This window comes from Clarias gariepinus, chromosome 19 (genome assembly GCF_024256425.1).
Source record: "Clarias gariepinus isolate MV-2021 ecotype Netherlands chromosome 19, CGAR_prim_01v2, whole genome shotgun sequence".
NCBI lineage: Eukaryota > Metazoa > Chordata > Actinopteri > Siluriformes > Clariidae > Clarias > Clarias gariepinus.
In genome coordinates this window covers 13,526,282-13,542,500 of record NC_071118.1, presented here as the reverse complement: position 1 = coordinate 13,542,500, position 16,219 = coordinate 13,526,282, and the positions used below count along the sequence as shown (strand labels likewise).

Below are 16,219 nucleotides of genomic sequence, written 5' to 3'. Positions count from 1 at the left end.
CTCAGAAAATAATGATAAAGTTCAATATTGGAGTTACTGTGGCTAATTAGCTCAAAACACCTGCAAAGGTTTCCTAAGTCTTTAAATGATGTCTTAGTCTGATTCAGTCATGGCGTACACTACTGACCTAACAGTTGTCCAGAAGACGATTATTGACAATCTGCACAGAAAAAGGTGCACGAGCAACAGGGATTTAACAGGGATAACCATAGCCTTGAGAGAATTGTTAAACGAAGATGAAAGTAAATTTTGCATTACATTTGGAGGTCCCAGGATCTGGAGGAAGAGAGGAGAGGCACAAAATTCAAGCTGCTTGAGCTTCAGTGTAAAGTTTGCACAGTCCGTGGTTGTTTGGGGAGCCGTGTCATCTGCTGGTGTTGGTCTGGTCCACTGTGTTTATTAGGTCCAAGGTCAGTGCTACCAATATGTTTTAAGCACTTTATGCCTTCTTATGCTGGCCAGCTTTATGACGATGCTGATTTTATTCTCCAGCAGGACTTGGCACCTGCTTACAATGCCAAAAGTACTAATACCTGGTTTAAGAACCATGATATCCCTGTGCTTGATTGGCGAGCGAACTCACCTGGCCGAAACCCTATAGAGAATCTATGGAGTACTGTTAAGAGAAAGATACACCAGACACCAGACCACCCAACGCAGAAGAGCTGAAGGCCGCTATCAGAGCAACCTGGGCTTCCATAACCCCTCAGCAGTGCCACAGACTGATCGCCTCTATTCCGCGCCGCATTGTTGCAGTAATTTATGCACCTGTAGCCATAACCAAGTATTGACTTCTATACATGTTTATACTTTTCAGTAGGCCAACATTTCTGTGTTAAAAATCTAGTAAAAATAAACTTTTTTGAGATACTTAAATTGTGTTTTCATTAGCTGTTTGTCACAGTTTGGGAACAAAAACTGAACTAAACTGAACTGGAAATGAAATTAAATAAAATGACCATGCAGTAAAATAATTTCATTCTATAAGGCTATGTAAAGTTTATTTAATGTTTTCCATTGATTAAATTATAATCACATGATTATTTTAGAAAAGGCTTTTATTAGGAAATTGTTATAAATTGGCTTATATTGCAGATGGTTTTTCATAATGTGCATCTGTGACCATTAAAAAAAAAATGCACAAAAGCTGACAGAAAGAGAAAGCTTTGACCAAATATGGAAAGTGGGCCAAGGAACAGGTGCAGTCAGGTGACAAAAATGGTCAAAAGTAACCTGCAACCATATGAGAAAAGTGATGATGAAAAGGCGATGGAGAAAATATCATTATGGATAGTGTTTAACGGGTCAGTGATGTAAATCCAACACATGAAATGAAGCCCAGCTGAGGAAGGGGTCAGAGAGGTGGTTATACATTGCAGAACTGAACTGTGAGGTCCCTTTACACATGCTTATAGTTTGAGGGTACTTACAGTATTTAGTTACATTTGTCTGTGTAGCATTGCGTAGATTGTTTGGACTAAGTAAAGTCTGTCCAGAAAGTATCCAACCATGTAGTGACTGGATTACACGAAATAAACTCCTAATTACATTTTTAGTTCTTGTCACACAGTTCACATGCTCACTTAACAGCATCTAGCGCCCTACTGAACAATATAGTAAAGTTGTCATTGTTTATGCATACGCATTCCCGTCGACTCTTATTGGCTGCCTCTTACATCGATGTTGCACAACGTGTTCAGTACAGTACATTAACAGTGCCTGGACTTTTTCCAGACAAACCACAACTAATTATACTAACTTTATACTATATTAACTTTAACTTCCTATACTTTATCTAGTTAAACAATTTTTACAAACAGTAGTACAACACCCCTCATTCCTCCCTTCACCCTGGGGATTCACATCGTAACTGTATTGATATTCATAAACATTTAAAAGGTTGTTAATAAACATTTAAAAGGTTTGGTTTTGTGTTTATTTCTGCCCAGAATTCAGACCTCCTCAACACCGCCGTGCTGAATGGTAAGATGGTGTCCATGCCAGTAAAGGTGTTGGGAGTGGAGACAGACGGCTCCATCAGCGACATTACCAACTCAACTCGCTGCTCATCTGCGGACGAAGACACTCTTAAGGTCCCACATCACTGCTGCCCACTGCTCTGGCAATTACACTCTCCACCACATGCCAGTAGTTACCGGCCTAACACTCGCACTCCATGACATCTCCATTACACCTGGCAGCTCTAAGAACACAGAGAGCACGATCAGTGACAAAACCTGCTGCTGCCCGGCTGCTTTTTACAGATTAGAGAGCTAAAAACTCAAGCCAGTCCTTCTAAAAAGAGAGAGGAAGAGAGAGAGGGAGGTGATATTGGGGAACTGACACAGTGTGTGTAGCTGGGCTTTATCACACCCGGAATACACACTTGCTGTCATTTGTGCATTTATTACCAAGAGCTGAGACCTTTATCCAGTGATTATTGGATCATTCTCCTGAGCTGGTCTTTAGCTGGGGGTTTAAAGCGATTTACAGGGTCAGGGCTAAAGATGAATCTAGTCTTCACTCTTGCAGTCAGTGATAAAGGGTCAACCAACCAGAGATGATAACTGTGCATAACTGTACTATCACAGCACACACACACATTGTACAGTGATCTGCAATAGGAAGTGAGTTATGATTTTTTAATGACTATTTTGACTGGGGAGAGACATAGTTTACTGATTTGTTAAAGGATTTGACACTTCCTGAAGCATGGAGCTGACTAACTGCACTCATACATTTACTAAATGAGCCACTGCAGCCATACAGAGCCATTCACGTTATTATAGCACCTTCAAGCTATATACTGTATTAGATAAAATTGTTGCAATCTTTGTCGACTGATGTGTTTTAGACTAGTTTTTGATGTGATGTCTTTATTAGTGTGATTACAAAATATTATCACAATTTCCCTGCAGCTTGCCAGCACCACAGTCACCTTAATGAATCCAATTTCATTGACTTTGTATCATTTGTAAAATTATTTTTTATTCCTACCTCCTTATAAATATTTCAGAGAAGAAAAAAGTGTGTATCAGCTGGATATTTGTAAGAAGAAGAAGTTACAACATTAATAATAATGAATAATATTTATATTTCTCCATTTTCCTCCCACAGTCCAAAAACATGCAAATAAGGCCAACTGGCATTTCCAAACTCAATTTTGCTCCAAATGTTACCATGTACGTTATTGTAGTGGGTCGGTTTTGGTATCTTATATATATATATATATATATATATATATATATATATATATATATATAAATATACAGATTTTTCTTTTTTCCTATGCTGAAAATTGTAGACCCCTCCATGATTTCTAAGTAAGAGAACTTGCAAAATCACAGGGTGATCAAATACTTATTGACTTCACTGTGTGGATATATATATATGGTGAGGTCTTACAGGGAATAGTGTCATTTATTTGAAGAAATGGGGAAGGAAAGGGTTAAAGGAGGGAGGACGGAAAGAAGGGGAAGGGAAGGTGATGATGCATGTGCTGGTCTGGTTGGCAGTGCCCCGCTTGCATGTGGGCATAGGCTGGTGAGTGCTGGTGGCAGGCAGAGTGGCAGCTTTAGAGCATGCAGAGGTAGCGCTCCTGCACGCTTCTGATGACAGCGACCTCTCCCGCTTAATGCGAGCCAAGACCGGCCCCACCCAGCTCTCTCTCTGGGCACGGCCACAGGCGGGAGTCTCTCCTGGACGTCTGTCGGCTGGGCGGCTCTCCCGGCTGGGATTGGGGGCCCTAACAGGCAGGCATTTCCCTTTCGGCGCCAGGGATGCGAAGGCGGGCTCTAAGCGGGAGCCAACTCCTGTGTTTTATAGCGCAGGGAGAAGCCCGGGATCATTAACGCCGATAGCTCACCAGCCGTGCTTAATTCCGCGACCCTACTCCTTTGCGCACCAGTAGAAGGAGAGGGCGCCTACCTAGTAAGCGAGGAGTATATATATAATACATATGAGATACCAAAATAAATAAGTAAGTAAGTAAATAAATAAATAAATAAATAAATTATATATATATATATATATATATATATATATATATATATATATATATATATACTTGGTATATTTAGAAAAATATATATATATATATTTAAAATATATACAGTATATTATATATATTTTCCCTCATTTCTTCTGACAGAAATGTTTGAAGGTTTAAAGGCACCCTTGCTCAAACACACTATTTCAGTTCAGTTCTCAATTTTTTTATGGGAATCAGGTCAGGGCTTTCGGATGCCAACTCCAATACTTTCACTTTGTTGTCTTGAGGTTTTGATGTAATATTTCTAGATCATCTCCATTCCACATGATGCCATCTCTTTCCTGAAGTGCATAACAGTCCTTTTTCTTGCAAACCACACACATGACATGATGCTGCTCCTCCTCATGGTGCACAGTTAATATGGTGTTCTTTATATTAAAAGCCTCACTCCTCTTCCTTACTGTGTAACACTGATGATTATAGGCAGACAGTTACATTTTTGTTTTATCTGACCAGAGAACACTGCAAAAGCCATTGTAAAATAAATGCCTATCCAATCATGCTAATAATCACAGGTGTCTGAAAGGTGCGACTATGTGTTTGTAAACGGGAAGGAGACAAGAGGGAGGGTCAGGATGACGCTGAACTTCACTTACAGCTACTTGAGTGCCCAGCTGGAGGTGAGTGTGTGGATGCCACGCCTCCCACTGCAAATCAACATAGCTGACCCTGAGCTCAGCCAAATCAAAGGATGGAGGGTCCCTGTCTCCAGTGGCAATCAAAGGTTAGACAATCAGAGTAATTTTTATTCCAGTACTTAGGTATCTTTGGTCTGTGGCTATAATAGTGATATAATTATACACACACACACACAAACACACACACACACACACACACACACACACACACACACACACACAGTATTGGCAAAGTGTACTTACATTCCTAATTTAAGTAATGCAAATTGTGTTCTTTTTTCTTTACAAAAAAATGAAGTGGTTTCAGTAAAAACTTCAATATTCCATTGCTTAACCTTTACTGGATTAAAAATTAATAACAGTCCAACAAGTTATCCTTTAAAAAAATAAACTGTACACACAGTCTAGGCAAAACACTAGGTACAAAAGCACTAGTTTTAAATACATTCTCTTTTTGTATCTCTAAAACCAAGGTGGGACAGTGAGGAGGATAATAAAAAGAAGGGACGGGGCTGTGTGACACAGTATCAGCACAGCCAGATCGAAGTACTCACAGCATTTATGGCAGAGGTGACCGACTCGAGCACTTCCTCTCTTGAGCACTTTCTAGGTCCTGAGTGGCTAGTGGATGTGACTCGGCTGGTCCGGTATTCTCTGAAAGTTGGAGACACAAGCATCGCTCAGCTGCATAGAGAGACCGTGCTCAGTGGCAGAGCTCCTGGGGTCACCACTGTCCAGGTCTAACTCTCACTACCTTTACAACACAGTGCTAATACACAGGCAGTTGAATTGCAGGTGCACAAAATAGACTTATTTAAAATTTATGTAATAAGTGTTATGGTACACGTCTCTGCAATGAGGCATTTATGTCTATACTGTATCTATGTATTCTTCCATTGGAAAGTTTTCAGTGCAAAAGAGTTTGCAGATTTAGTAACATAGCAACGGATATTCCAGTACATTTTCTAGTTTAGATGATGCTTTTTAATAAAAGCAAAACATTTATACACAATCCAATTACACACAATGACAGCCATAGGAGTTTGTCCATGTTGGGATTTACAGTAAGCACACTCCATTTTATTGATTCTAATGTCCTATGTTTGTATTTCCTTTCATTTAGGTGATATCCCCACTGTCTGACTCAGTCCTGGGAGAAAGGATGGTACACGTCCTGGATGATAAAGTGAGCATCACAGATCTCAGCATCCAGCTGGTGTCAGACCTCTCACTTTCATTCCAGTTCAGTCCAGGCAGCGACAAGGCCATCACAGCTACAGTTACCACTCAGGACACCATGCACACCCCCAAACAGGTTATCTTTAAATGAAATAGAAATACGCTGCAATTTTTCTTTCTGCACATTAAGCAGTACACTATGTTATTGCAATAATCTTCCCAGATTAAACTGATTTGCACCTTACCTGCTGTTACACGAAAAATTTATGCCATTAGATACTCTAAGTTACCTTATGTGACAGCCAGTTCAGCATCTGTGAATTAACATGTGCTTAACCTGATCAATACAGATGTATTAGCTCTCAGTGAGGGGCTTCATCTACTAAGCTGGTGGTGTATCTCCACAGGCTACACATAATATACGGCAGCCTGTTGTGGTGATTGTTCAATTAGCCGAAGTGGGTGTTTACATGATGACTCTTCTTGCTGTCCTCTGGAGTTCAAATGGATTTTATTGTACAAGAATATTGATCTCTCTGGTTAAACGGAGCACGGTGCTGAGATCCAGACTCAGCTAATTAGTTAGCAATCAGCATGTTTGAGGGGTACCTCACTTCAGACAGACAAATGTACTATACTTGACATTGTCTTTATCCAGAAAATAGTAATATAAGTTGATCTGTGTTGTATTTTAGGAGGCAGTGGTTGCATGTTGGCTGCACTTCAGTGACGGCTCTAGGGCTCATCTCAACCTGTTTGATCCCAGCAGCTATAAACTGATGATCGCCTCGCTGGATAACAGAGTGGTATCTGTAAGAAAACTCCCAAGCCCTATCATGGTGGCTGAGTCAGAGGGATGGGGCCTGCTGTTTACAGCTGAGCTCACCATCTGTGAAGCCTGTCAAAAATCCAAAAGGAAGAGCAAGCTCGCTGTCAGTGCCGGCAACGTGAGGGTCAAATTCCCTTCGCCTGAGCACAGAAGAGCTCAAACCGAAGCCAAATTGAGCCTGACCCCCTTTCAAGGTCTCCTCAGGAGGAATACAACCATTGCCATGCAAGAGAGCACCACAAGAGATATCTCTGTAACATCAGCCAAGTCCAAGCTGCAAGAGGCAATGGGAGGGGCTATCTCCACCATCAGGCTGATCAACAGCATCAAAGGTATGACTGGTACAAGGACTTACACTGAAAAAGCTATTACTCCAGCCAGTCCAGCTAACATTTTGACTAGTTCAGACTTCCCATCCCAACCAAAACAAGAAGTGCCACTACACAAACAAGATTTGGTGTGGACTTATGGTATTTTCACACATGTTGAGATGTGCATCTACTTGGTACTAGGACTGTCCTGCTTGGCAATCATCATCTTCCTTATTAACTGTGGGACTCAGAGTGTGAGGACACATGGTGGGATATCATCCGTGGAGTGCCGTGGTCCTGATGAGCACATACATCACTGGGTGCGCCTAGGCACAGTTGCAGAACAAGCTGGTGCTGTGCCAATCGCCACCATAAGCAACCTCATTCAAAAGGTGCCAAGTACAAAGGAAGGAAAAAATCCTGCTACAGAAAATGACCCAGAAAGGACTGCTACGCTAGGGAGAAGGTGCAGCACCCTGCCTCTAAGAACCAAACCTGTTGCACTCAATTTGGCCGGTCCTCTGGCAAAGCCAGCACGTAACGAACCACTGCACTCCCCGACCAGCAAGAGGAACCAGGTCCAGTTTACCACATTTACCACTCTCGACATCAAGCACTTGGCAGCACTTAAAAAGAGCTGGTTGGACTGGACGAACCAAGGACCAAATCAAACAGCTAATCAGGGGGATCCATCCAGGATGAATTGTACAGCCAGTCAAAGTATAGAGCATTCTCAGCCTAAAGGTCCTTCTGAAATTCCATGGCCAGTGGTCAAACCTGTGGTACAGGGAAAATAAGTATCCAGTATATGTTTGTGTATATGTCTGATTAATTATAAAGCAGTGTTTTCCACCTTTTTTTTTGAGACACAGCACATTTTTACAGGAAAAAAAATTCCCATGGCACACCACTAACCAAGAGATTTTACAGAATGACACACTGTAGCCTAACACAGTTAATCTCCAAATTATACTCACTCAGTGTAAAACCTTGGCCTGCTTAGATGAACATCGATATTCTGGCAGGATTTGAAGAAAGGCACACACAAAGCTCTTGCTCAACAGCTCTCAGTCTCTCTGTGTTTAGTTTTTATAGTAGTCATGCTTGAAAAGCTCATCTCACATAGATGGATTCTAGGTACATAGATTCTCTTCTATCCACCTTTGTGAGTTTTTTCATTAAAGTTCTCTATCTCAGTGTGCTCACACAGGCGTACAAAATAGGCTGCGTCCTTATTTTGAATGGGGTTGCTGCGGTCCAGTGCAGTAAAAGTAAAACCAAACGAAAGATAATTTTCACTGTATTGCCTAAAGGTCACCGTTTTTGGTTTCTGTTGACCACCACTCATCCTAGGGCCTCCATCTGGGTCAGAATTCTGCCTGTATTGAAGTTTTCATGTTTTCTTTTTAAACATTTGTCCATTGCAGTCACCACAACCTGCCGCACAAATCATTAGTTCTATTGTTATGAATCAGCAAAGTCATTATTGCACTACCTACTGACACCCACTGACATGGAGGAATATTTCCATTACTTTGCCAATAATAACTATTTTATCATAATAATTATAAAAAATAATATTTTTTTAAACAATTACATGCAATTGGATAATTTCCCACTGCACACCTGACTTGTGTGCCACAGCACAAAGAATTGTTTGCAGATATTACATTGATTTTGCTTGCCTTTGCTGCAAATCAGCCAAGTCATCTTTAGTAGTCAAATTTATAGTAAATTCTTTGGCTTTGCACTGAAACTATACTATGCCAGTGTAACTAAAAACCCCTTCCTTCTCATACCATTATGATGAGACATTGTTGCAAAAAAATATTTTACATTTTACAATTTGCAATTTTACATTTCATTACCACAACTTTAGTACAACAGTGTTCAATGTTACACTTTGACAATTCTGTTACAGTGGAACTTTGGAATACAAGCATAATTTGTTTCGGAATTGGGCTTGTACTCGAAAACACTCATAAATCAAAGCAAAATTTTCCATAAGAAATAGTGGAAACTCAAATTACTCGTTCCACAGCCCCCAAAAAATAAATACATAAAAATAATTAATACAAAAAATAAAAAGTAAAAATAAAACAAAATAACCTGCACTTTACCTTTAAAAAAAAGTAAAAATAAATTCCGGCAGATAAGTGTTTCCGTTTATGCGCGCAGGTGCTGTGCGTGTATGTATGTGTGTGTGTTTTTGTATGTGTGTAAAGTTAAAGTAAGAGGAGGAATCAGCCCCTCCCATTTCCCCTTTCTCATCTTACACAGTAAACCTTATTTGACTTTCACAGACACACACACATTAATGTAAATACTGTTTCATCAGAAAAATTTGCAAGGAACATCGCTAATAAGTCTCACGTGAGCACATACTAACGAAATCACTGATGTAAAGTAAAATAAACAAACTTTTATTAAACTTTTAAACAAATAAACCTGGACTTTACCTATGAAAAGAATCGCAACAGAGCAGTGTTTCTGTGTAGAGCGAAGAGAGCGTGTGTGAGTTTGAGTGAGTGTGTATGTGTGTGTGTGTGTGTGTGTGTTTGTGTGCGTGTGCATGTGTGTGCGTGTGTGTGTGTGAAATCAAAAAAGAGACGAGAAAGGTTTACTGTGTAAGATTGCGTTACTCACAATCCAAGGTTCCACTGTACATTTATACCATAAATTACTTTGGTAATTTTCCTTTTCTATTCTCATTACAATGGCACCTGCTAAAAGATGAATACTTACATAGGAGGCACCAAGCACATTATCAGCTCTCCTAGTTAATGTGTCAGAAGCATTACAAATGGGCAAGCTTAAGGTTCTGAACAACTTTGACAAGGCTCAAATTAAAATGGCTAGATGGATATATCTTCTGCAAATGTCCTAGTTCCAGATTCTACAGCACTTCTATTAAATAGGTGGTTTTATTGTTATGGCTGATCAGTGCAGTATATATGCTGTATATACAGTAGTATTGATAGGATTAATTATATTTAATGATGATTTGATTTTCTGTGTATTTTAAGCAATCAATTATGAAAAGGGCAATCCATTATAATAGTTACACATTTCTAAAACATGCCATGTTGCATTTTTCTTCCTGCTTACCTGGGCAAATCCTGTGTAGCAGAAATAAACTTAAAGTTCGAAGAATACCTCTGCATATAATGCCAATTACTGAAAAAAGGATATGAGCATACTTTGGTTTTAGGAAAAATCATGTTTATCATGATAATATTTATGGTAATAGATGCTTATACAAATAATCCTAGTTGGTTTACTTATGTGTAATGTGCTCTGGGTAACTTAGAAAACAGATTGTTTACTTGCTGTCTAATATATCCCACCTTGACATATGCCATTGTAACAGGATAAGCAATGTTACACACTTCAACTGTTAGTGGGCTAAATGTTGTGCCAAAGTAACTTCCAAAAATGGTTGAAGGAATGACATCTGATAAACCAGCAATGGGGTCATGGACACCTAACGTGCATAGATGCATGTTGGGAAGTAAAGGCTATCCCATCTGGTTCAATTACTCAGAAGAGCTTCTGTAGCACCAATTACTGATAACGCTGTTTATGCTGGCTATAACAAAAAGGTGTCAAAACATTCAAGGCATCGTAACCAGCTCTGTACAGTACAGTATGTGGTTGTATAGCTTTAAGACCAAGTAAACAGCTTCTTGACAACGTTATTCCCTAATGGCCCCTTTCAACAGGAATAGTTTTCAAACATGTTAGAAAGTTCAAAGTGTTGACTGGCCTCCAAATTCACCAGATCTCAATCTGATCAAGCAGCTGTGGGATGCGCTGGACAAACAAGTCCAATTCCATGGAGTCCCCACATCACAATTTACAGCACTCCATACCTCGTCATGACAGAGTTGTTTTTGTGGCACAAGGGGGGGCAAAAACAATATTAAGCAGGTGGTCGTAATGTTATGGCTTATAAATATAGACACACATTGTTTCAGTTCTTTCATATGAACAGGTTTAATGGGAGAATCTACTTATATATTGCCAGACAATTACCCTTTTTAAAGTTTGAAACACAATGTCTTTTAAATATACATCAAATACTTGCATGTATGTTTTTTTTATTTTTATTTTTTAGAATACCTATTATTCGCTTTAGATTTTTGTAAAGAAAACAGGGGCATGTCCAAATCTTCCTGGCTTAAAAAACAGGAGCTATTTGCTTCCCACCTTGAGTCTGTTGATGGTGATTGTTGATTGTGGAGAGTTTATCTTACCTAGCTATGTTCGTTGCTGATTCTCTAATGTCTAAGAGTAAAAGGAAAGCAATCTCTGCCACACACACTTCTCCATTATCCTGATAGCATAACAATCCCAGGATGGGGAAAGGCAGCTTCTGTCGTCCACATGAGAGAAGGAAAGATAACTCTCCTCCAGTTGGAGATGTAGTGTCGTCACATCGGTAAATTGCATTCCAGCAGTATGGGTAAAAACAGCAGCGGTTTCAGTGAAGCGCAGTTAATCTGATGTGCTGGATCTGTGGATTTAGCCCAAGAATAAATGGCATTTTCTCTGAAGAGATCTCCAGACTTCCTTAAAGTATTCAGGCTATCCAAAAAGTTTCTCCTGTTTGTGACAAACCCGTGGCAGTATGTGAAGTTCCGACTTAACCAAAAAGTCAGTACACAGACAACACTTTTGACTGCATTAAAAGCATTTATACCACTATGACATGGAATTTTGTGGATTCTGAGTAGTCAGAAGATCTTCATTTATTCATTTTAACATCAGCTCTGACAGTGGTGCAGCTGCAAATATTAATGCACTCATTGTAATAAGGTAATGTTTCATTAGTAATAATTCATTCACATGGACCAGTGATATGGACGAGAAACATAAGGGGATGAGAAAATCTAATTGTAATTGTTGACATGTTGATTTTAAAAGAGATTTTCAGAAAAATTATGAAAGGAGTCTTGTGTCAGTGTCATGTTTTCCAACACAGCTTTGTCTTTAGGACAGAGAAGACTGCACCTTGCAATTACTCAGTCACATGAAATGCTGTTTTTTTGTATTATTACTTTTAACAAGAATAAAAAGGAAAGGCTAGGGAGAAAATAACTGTTTATAGCTGTTATTAATATTGTTTATGTGATAACTAGAATTAACTTGTTTGTCAGAGTGGATCTGTGGATTTGTCAGAGGGCAGTGGTGGCTCAATCAGTTAAAACTGGGTCACTGATTGCATGGACAGGGCTTTAAGCCCCCGTAACGGCAAGTTACCCCTATTGAGCCCTTAAAAAAGGCCCTTAACCCTATCTGCTCCAGTGGTGCTGTATCCTGGCTGACTTTGCACTCTTACCCCAGCTTCTTAAATGGGATATGCAAGAAAATAAGTTCCCTGTGCTGTATGGTACAGTACATTTGACGAATAATTTAGTTAGTACATCCTAAAGATTTTTAAGCTACTGTAGATTGGGTCTTAAGGGAGGAAAAATGCATTAATGTTATACTGTAACATGTTTATTCATTACATTCAGGTCATCAGCTGACTCATATTGCCACATATTTTTTTCTAAACCTAGACCTGACCTACTGAAGCAACTCCACATCCAGTGATGTGGTGTGGGGAATTTTTTTTTGAGAAAATCAACTAAGTAGATGTTTATGCACTTTGTAATTTAGCACTATGTGTCTGTTGTCATGTCACCACTTGTAACTAGAAGAACTTGTGTGTCCTGTATGATTTTACACAAAACCTGATTTAGCAGACACACTCTCACACAGACACACTCTCACATGATTCTCAACAATTAATTTCTTTCCTCCCAAATGCATAACCGGACATTTAATGTGCATTTTAGTGACATTTTTTGAATAACGTTCATCAAAATTAATAAATCTTTATTTGAGTCATTTAGTTCATTTTGTTCTTTTAATCAGAAATAAAATGAAATGTTAAAATGTTACATTTTCAATAAACAGACCTCCAACAAGTCTACATACGCACATTTTGGCTAAAGTTCCGGTAATAAAAATATTACAATGCAGCTAAGGACATATTATGATAAACAGAATGAGCAGCTCACCTCTCATCCCTTTTTGTCCGAATTGTTCGTTCTTTTGTCACGTGACTCTCATAAACGCATTACCCAGGAAACAGAATTGAGCGGTTCTTCTCATAAGTCTTCCATTCCTACTGTAGTCATTCTTCTTTCGAATCTATTGCTCTGCATAGCATCTATGGGAGTCACATGACAAAATGAGTATAATTAGAAAAAAATTGGGAAGCCTGGCTTTCCCTGGGTTTCCGAGAGAAAACACCACTGTTCAGATCATAACACTGCCTTCAGAGGCTTGTACAGTGGCCACTATGTATGACGGGTGCATTGCTTCTTGCCCTGCTGCTCCCATCGCTCTGGAATAGGGTTAATCTGCTCTCTCTCTCTTACACACACACAATAGGATAACATTTTTTAATTCTTTACACGTGCTTTTTTGCCCTTTTGCATTTCACATTTCTAAAGAGATAAAAGTGTCCGGCATATCTGTTTATATTTATATACTTGGCTGAAATGAATTTTTTATTTGTTTAAAGTTTTAATGGCAGCTTTGCTGCATCAGAGGCTGCACTAACAGCAGTCACACCGCAGGCATTTTTTCATGTCTACAACACAAAGCGATGTAGAACAAAGAGAAGCCAGGAGGCAAATATCACAGTGTGGAGCTCCGAGGCGAGATGAAGGACCACACACAGTCCCAATGGAGAGAAAACACAAACATCAATGGATGAACACACAACTCAGTGTGGACTCCCTGCACAGCACTGCACTATATCCCACACCCAAGAAACTTTGATCAAGAGCAAAGATAAGAAGAGCTTAGTAACCTCATGGAGGAAAGTTTAAAACTCATAAAACACATAGAGGAGAAGAAACTTCAAAAATTTAGCAATGTCTTGTCATAAAGATTAGATAGTCTCATTAGTCTAGGAATAGACACCAAAGAGTAAATACTAATTATATTATATGTGTGTTGTGTGAGCACTTTGTTGTATGAGCTAGTTGTTAACGATTAAGGGCTAACAATTAATACATTTTATTTGCCTTTAATCTCATTTTCTATAATTTTATATACACCGATCATAATATAATTAATAATCACTGTTCATGTGTTAATATCAAAATAATTAAATGTTTCACAAAAAATGTATATATTATATTTTAACAAAAATATATCTTAAATCTATAATGAATTTTTTATTATTATTATTATTATTATTATTATGAAACAATTTTAAAATGATTATTGATGTTTGTTTGCTTGTTTGTTTGTTTGTTGACTTTACTGGTAGACATTTGTTTTACAAATTTAAAATACATAAATAGACATTTTTGTTAAAATGAAGCAAAATTATATACACAAAATGTAAATAACAAACTTTTTAAAACTTAAAATTCATCTACAAATAAACAAATAAGTTCCATGTGAAATATTAGATTTATTAATACCTATATTAGACTTCCTACTATAGATTAGACAAAGTGCCCATAATCATATCTGTGTAGTGTATATATACCCTTTCCACGTTTTGTCAGTGCTTATAGTTGTGGTCATAAATCTTCAAACTGCTGCATTTTTTTTTTCTGATAATGCTCGACTTTGTTTCAGAATGATTGGTGTCAGTGTATGTTCCCTTATTTGTATTGGAAGAACAAAAAAATCCTGCAAAAATAAATTAAACCAAAAACCTCAAAATGGTATTGTGAAGATTATTGAAACTTATTACAAGTCAATCTGTGTAAGTGCTAGGCTGTTTTGAGTTAGCCAAAAAAAGGTCTGATCTAAATCCTGTTTTAGATCTAAAAAAAAAACTGTTGTGAGAAACCACCCATCACATATGGGACACTTGAAAGAGTTTGAAAAAGAAGAGTGGTGCAAAACTCCAGTTGAGAGATGCAAGAAACTCATTCATGGCTACAGGAAGTGCTTGATTTCAGTTGTTCTTTTAAAAAGATGTGCCACCAAATATTAAATTAAAAGAGCCAATAGTTTTGTCACTACAGTTTTGGGGATTATGAGTTTATAGTTTTTTTTTCCACTGAAATTTTGTGTTCTTCTAGTACAAATAAAGGAAATATCTATTTGACCATCATTAGCAGTTATTTGTAACATCACATGTTTTGTGCAAGAGTCAGTGCATTATTGAGACAAACAATTTATTGACAATTTATTAATGATTATTAATAATTTATTTATAATTATTTGGCCATATTAATATATATATATAATTATTATATTTTTTTAATATCCTATTTATTTTGGGGGTTTTCATTGGAAATTAGGTGAAAATAAATTAATAATTTACAGATCATCAAACAAACAAATACATACTTATGAAAATATATACAATTAGTCAATAAAAGAAAATTAAACATGGGGGGGGTATTCTCAAATATGATTGTGTAAAGATTGTGTGACGATCAGCGACAAAACAAGAAGCGCATGCGTGATACATGATACTCTGTACTTGTAAAACCATACATGTTAGTTTTTAAAAAAATCTTTAAAAGTTTTTATTTAAAATCTTTGCTTCACTTTCCACTGTACAGTATATAAATTTCAACTAAATTACTTAAATGCCATTTCTCATGGTTTTGATGTGCTGCAGCAAGACTACACCGATATTTCATCCTCTCACCACTAAAATGCTTCTTATGATCATTTCATAAGAAATTATCTTTCTTAGTAAAAATCTGTGATGAGTTTTGTGCTGTTTTGACAAAAAAAGTCATATGAATTTATATCGGATTGTTCAGACTGACGTTGCATTGCAAAATATCAGATTTATATATGATTTAGGATACATAAGGAAGTTTCCCAAATCAGAATTAAAAAGATCTGGACTCCATATGGTTTGGGCTGTTTACACTGGCATGAACTTATAAGAGTCAGATATCACATTAAGGGTCCAGAGAGAATTCTGACTAGTCTGTTGATTGTCCAGTATATTCACTGAACCATATCACACAGCTTTACCACTGAACATGACAAAATTCCATAAATGTTAAATAAATATATAACAAATTACCCATGTCTTAAAAAAAAACATTTAAGTGTGCAATGCACTATACAAGTCCTTCTGACAAGATCATGTACTCACAAATTAGTCCAGGGTTAGAGATGAGTCAAGAACATGGAGGAAGATAAAAGACATTGATTTATAAAAGGA

The 16,219-nt window shown here is 37.8% G+C and overlaps 1 protein-coding gene across 1 annotated transcript in view; it reads left to right on the top strand.

Annotated features, from left to right (window-relative positions):
* si:dkey-1d7.3 (transmembrane protein 132D) overlaps positions 1-7,805 on the top strand; it is a 57,807-nt gene extending 50,002 nt beyond the window's left edge. The window contains exons 9-13 of the mRNA XM_053478809.1: positions 1,950-2,093; positions 4,567-4,775; positions 5,163-5,427; positions 5,813-6,004; positions 6,564-7,805. Coding sequence (XP_053334784.1) covers positions 1,950-2,093; positions 4,567-4,775; positions 5,163-5,427; positions 5,813-6,004; positions 6,564-7,805 — 2,052 coding nt within the window. The remainder of the gene's footprint in view (positions 1-1,949; positions 2,094-4,566; positions 4,776-5,162; positions 5,428-5,812; positions 6,005-6,563) is intronic.
* The last annotated feature ends 8,414 nt before the right edge of the window (positions 7,806-16,219 follow it).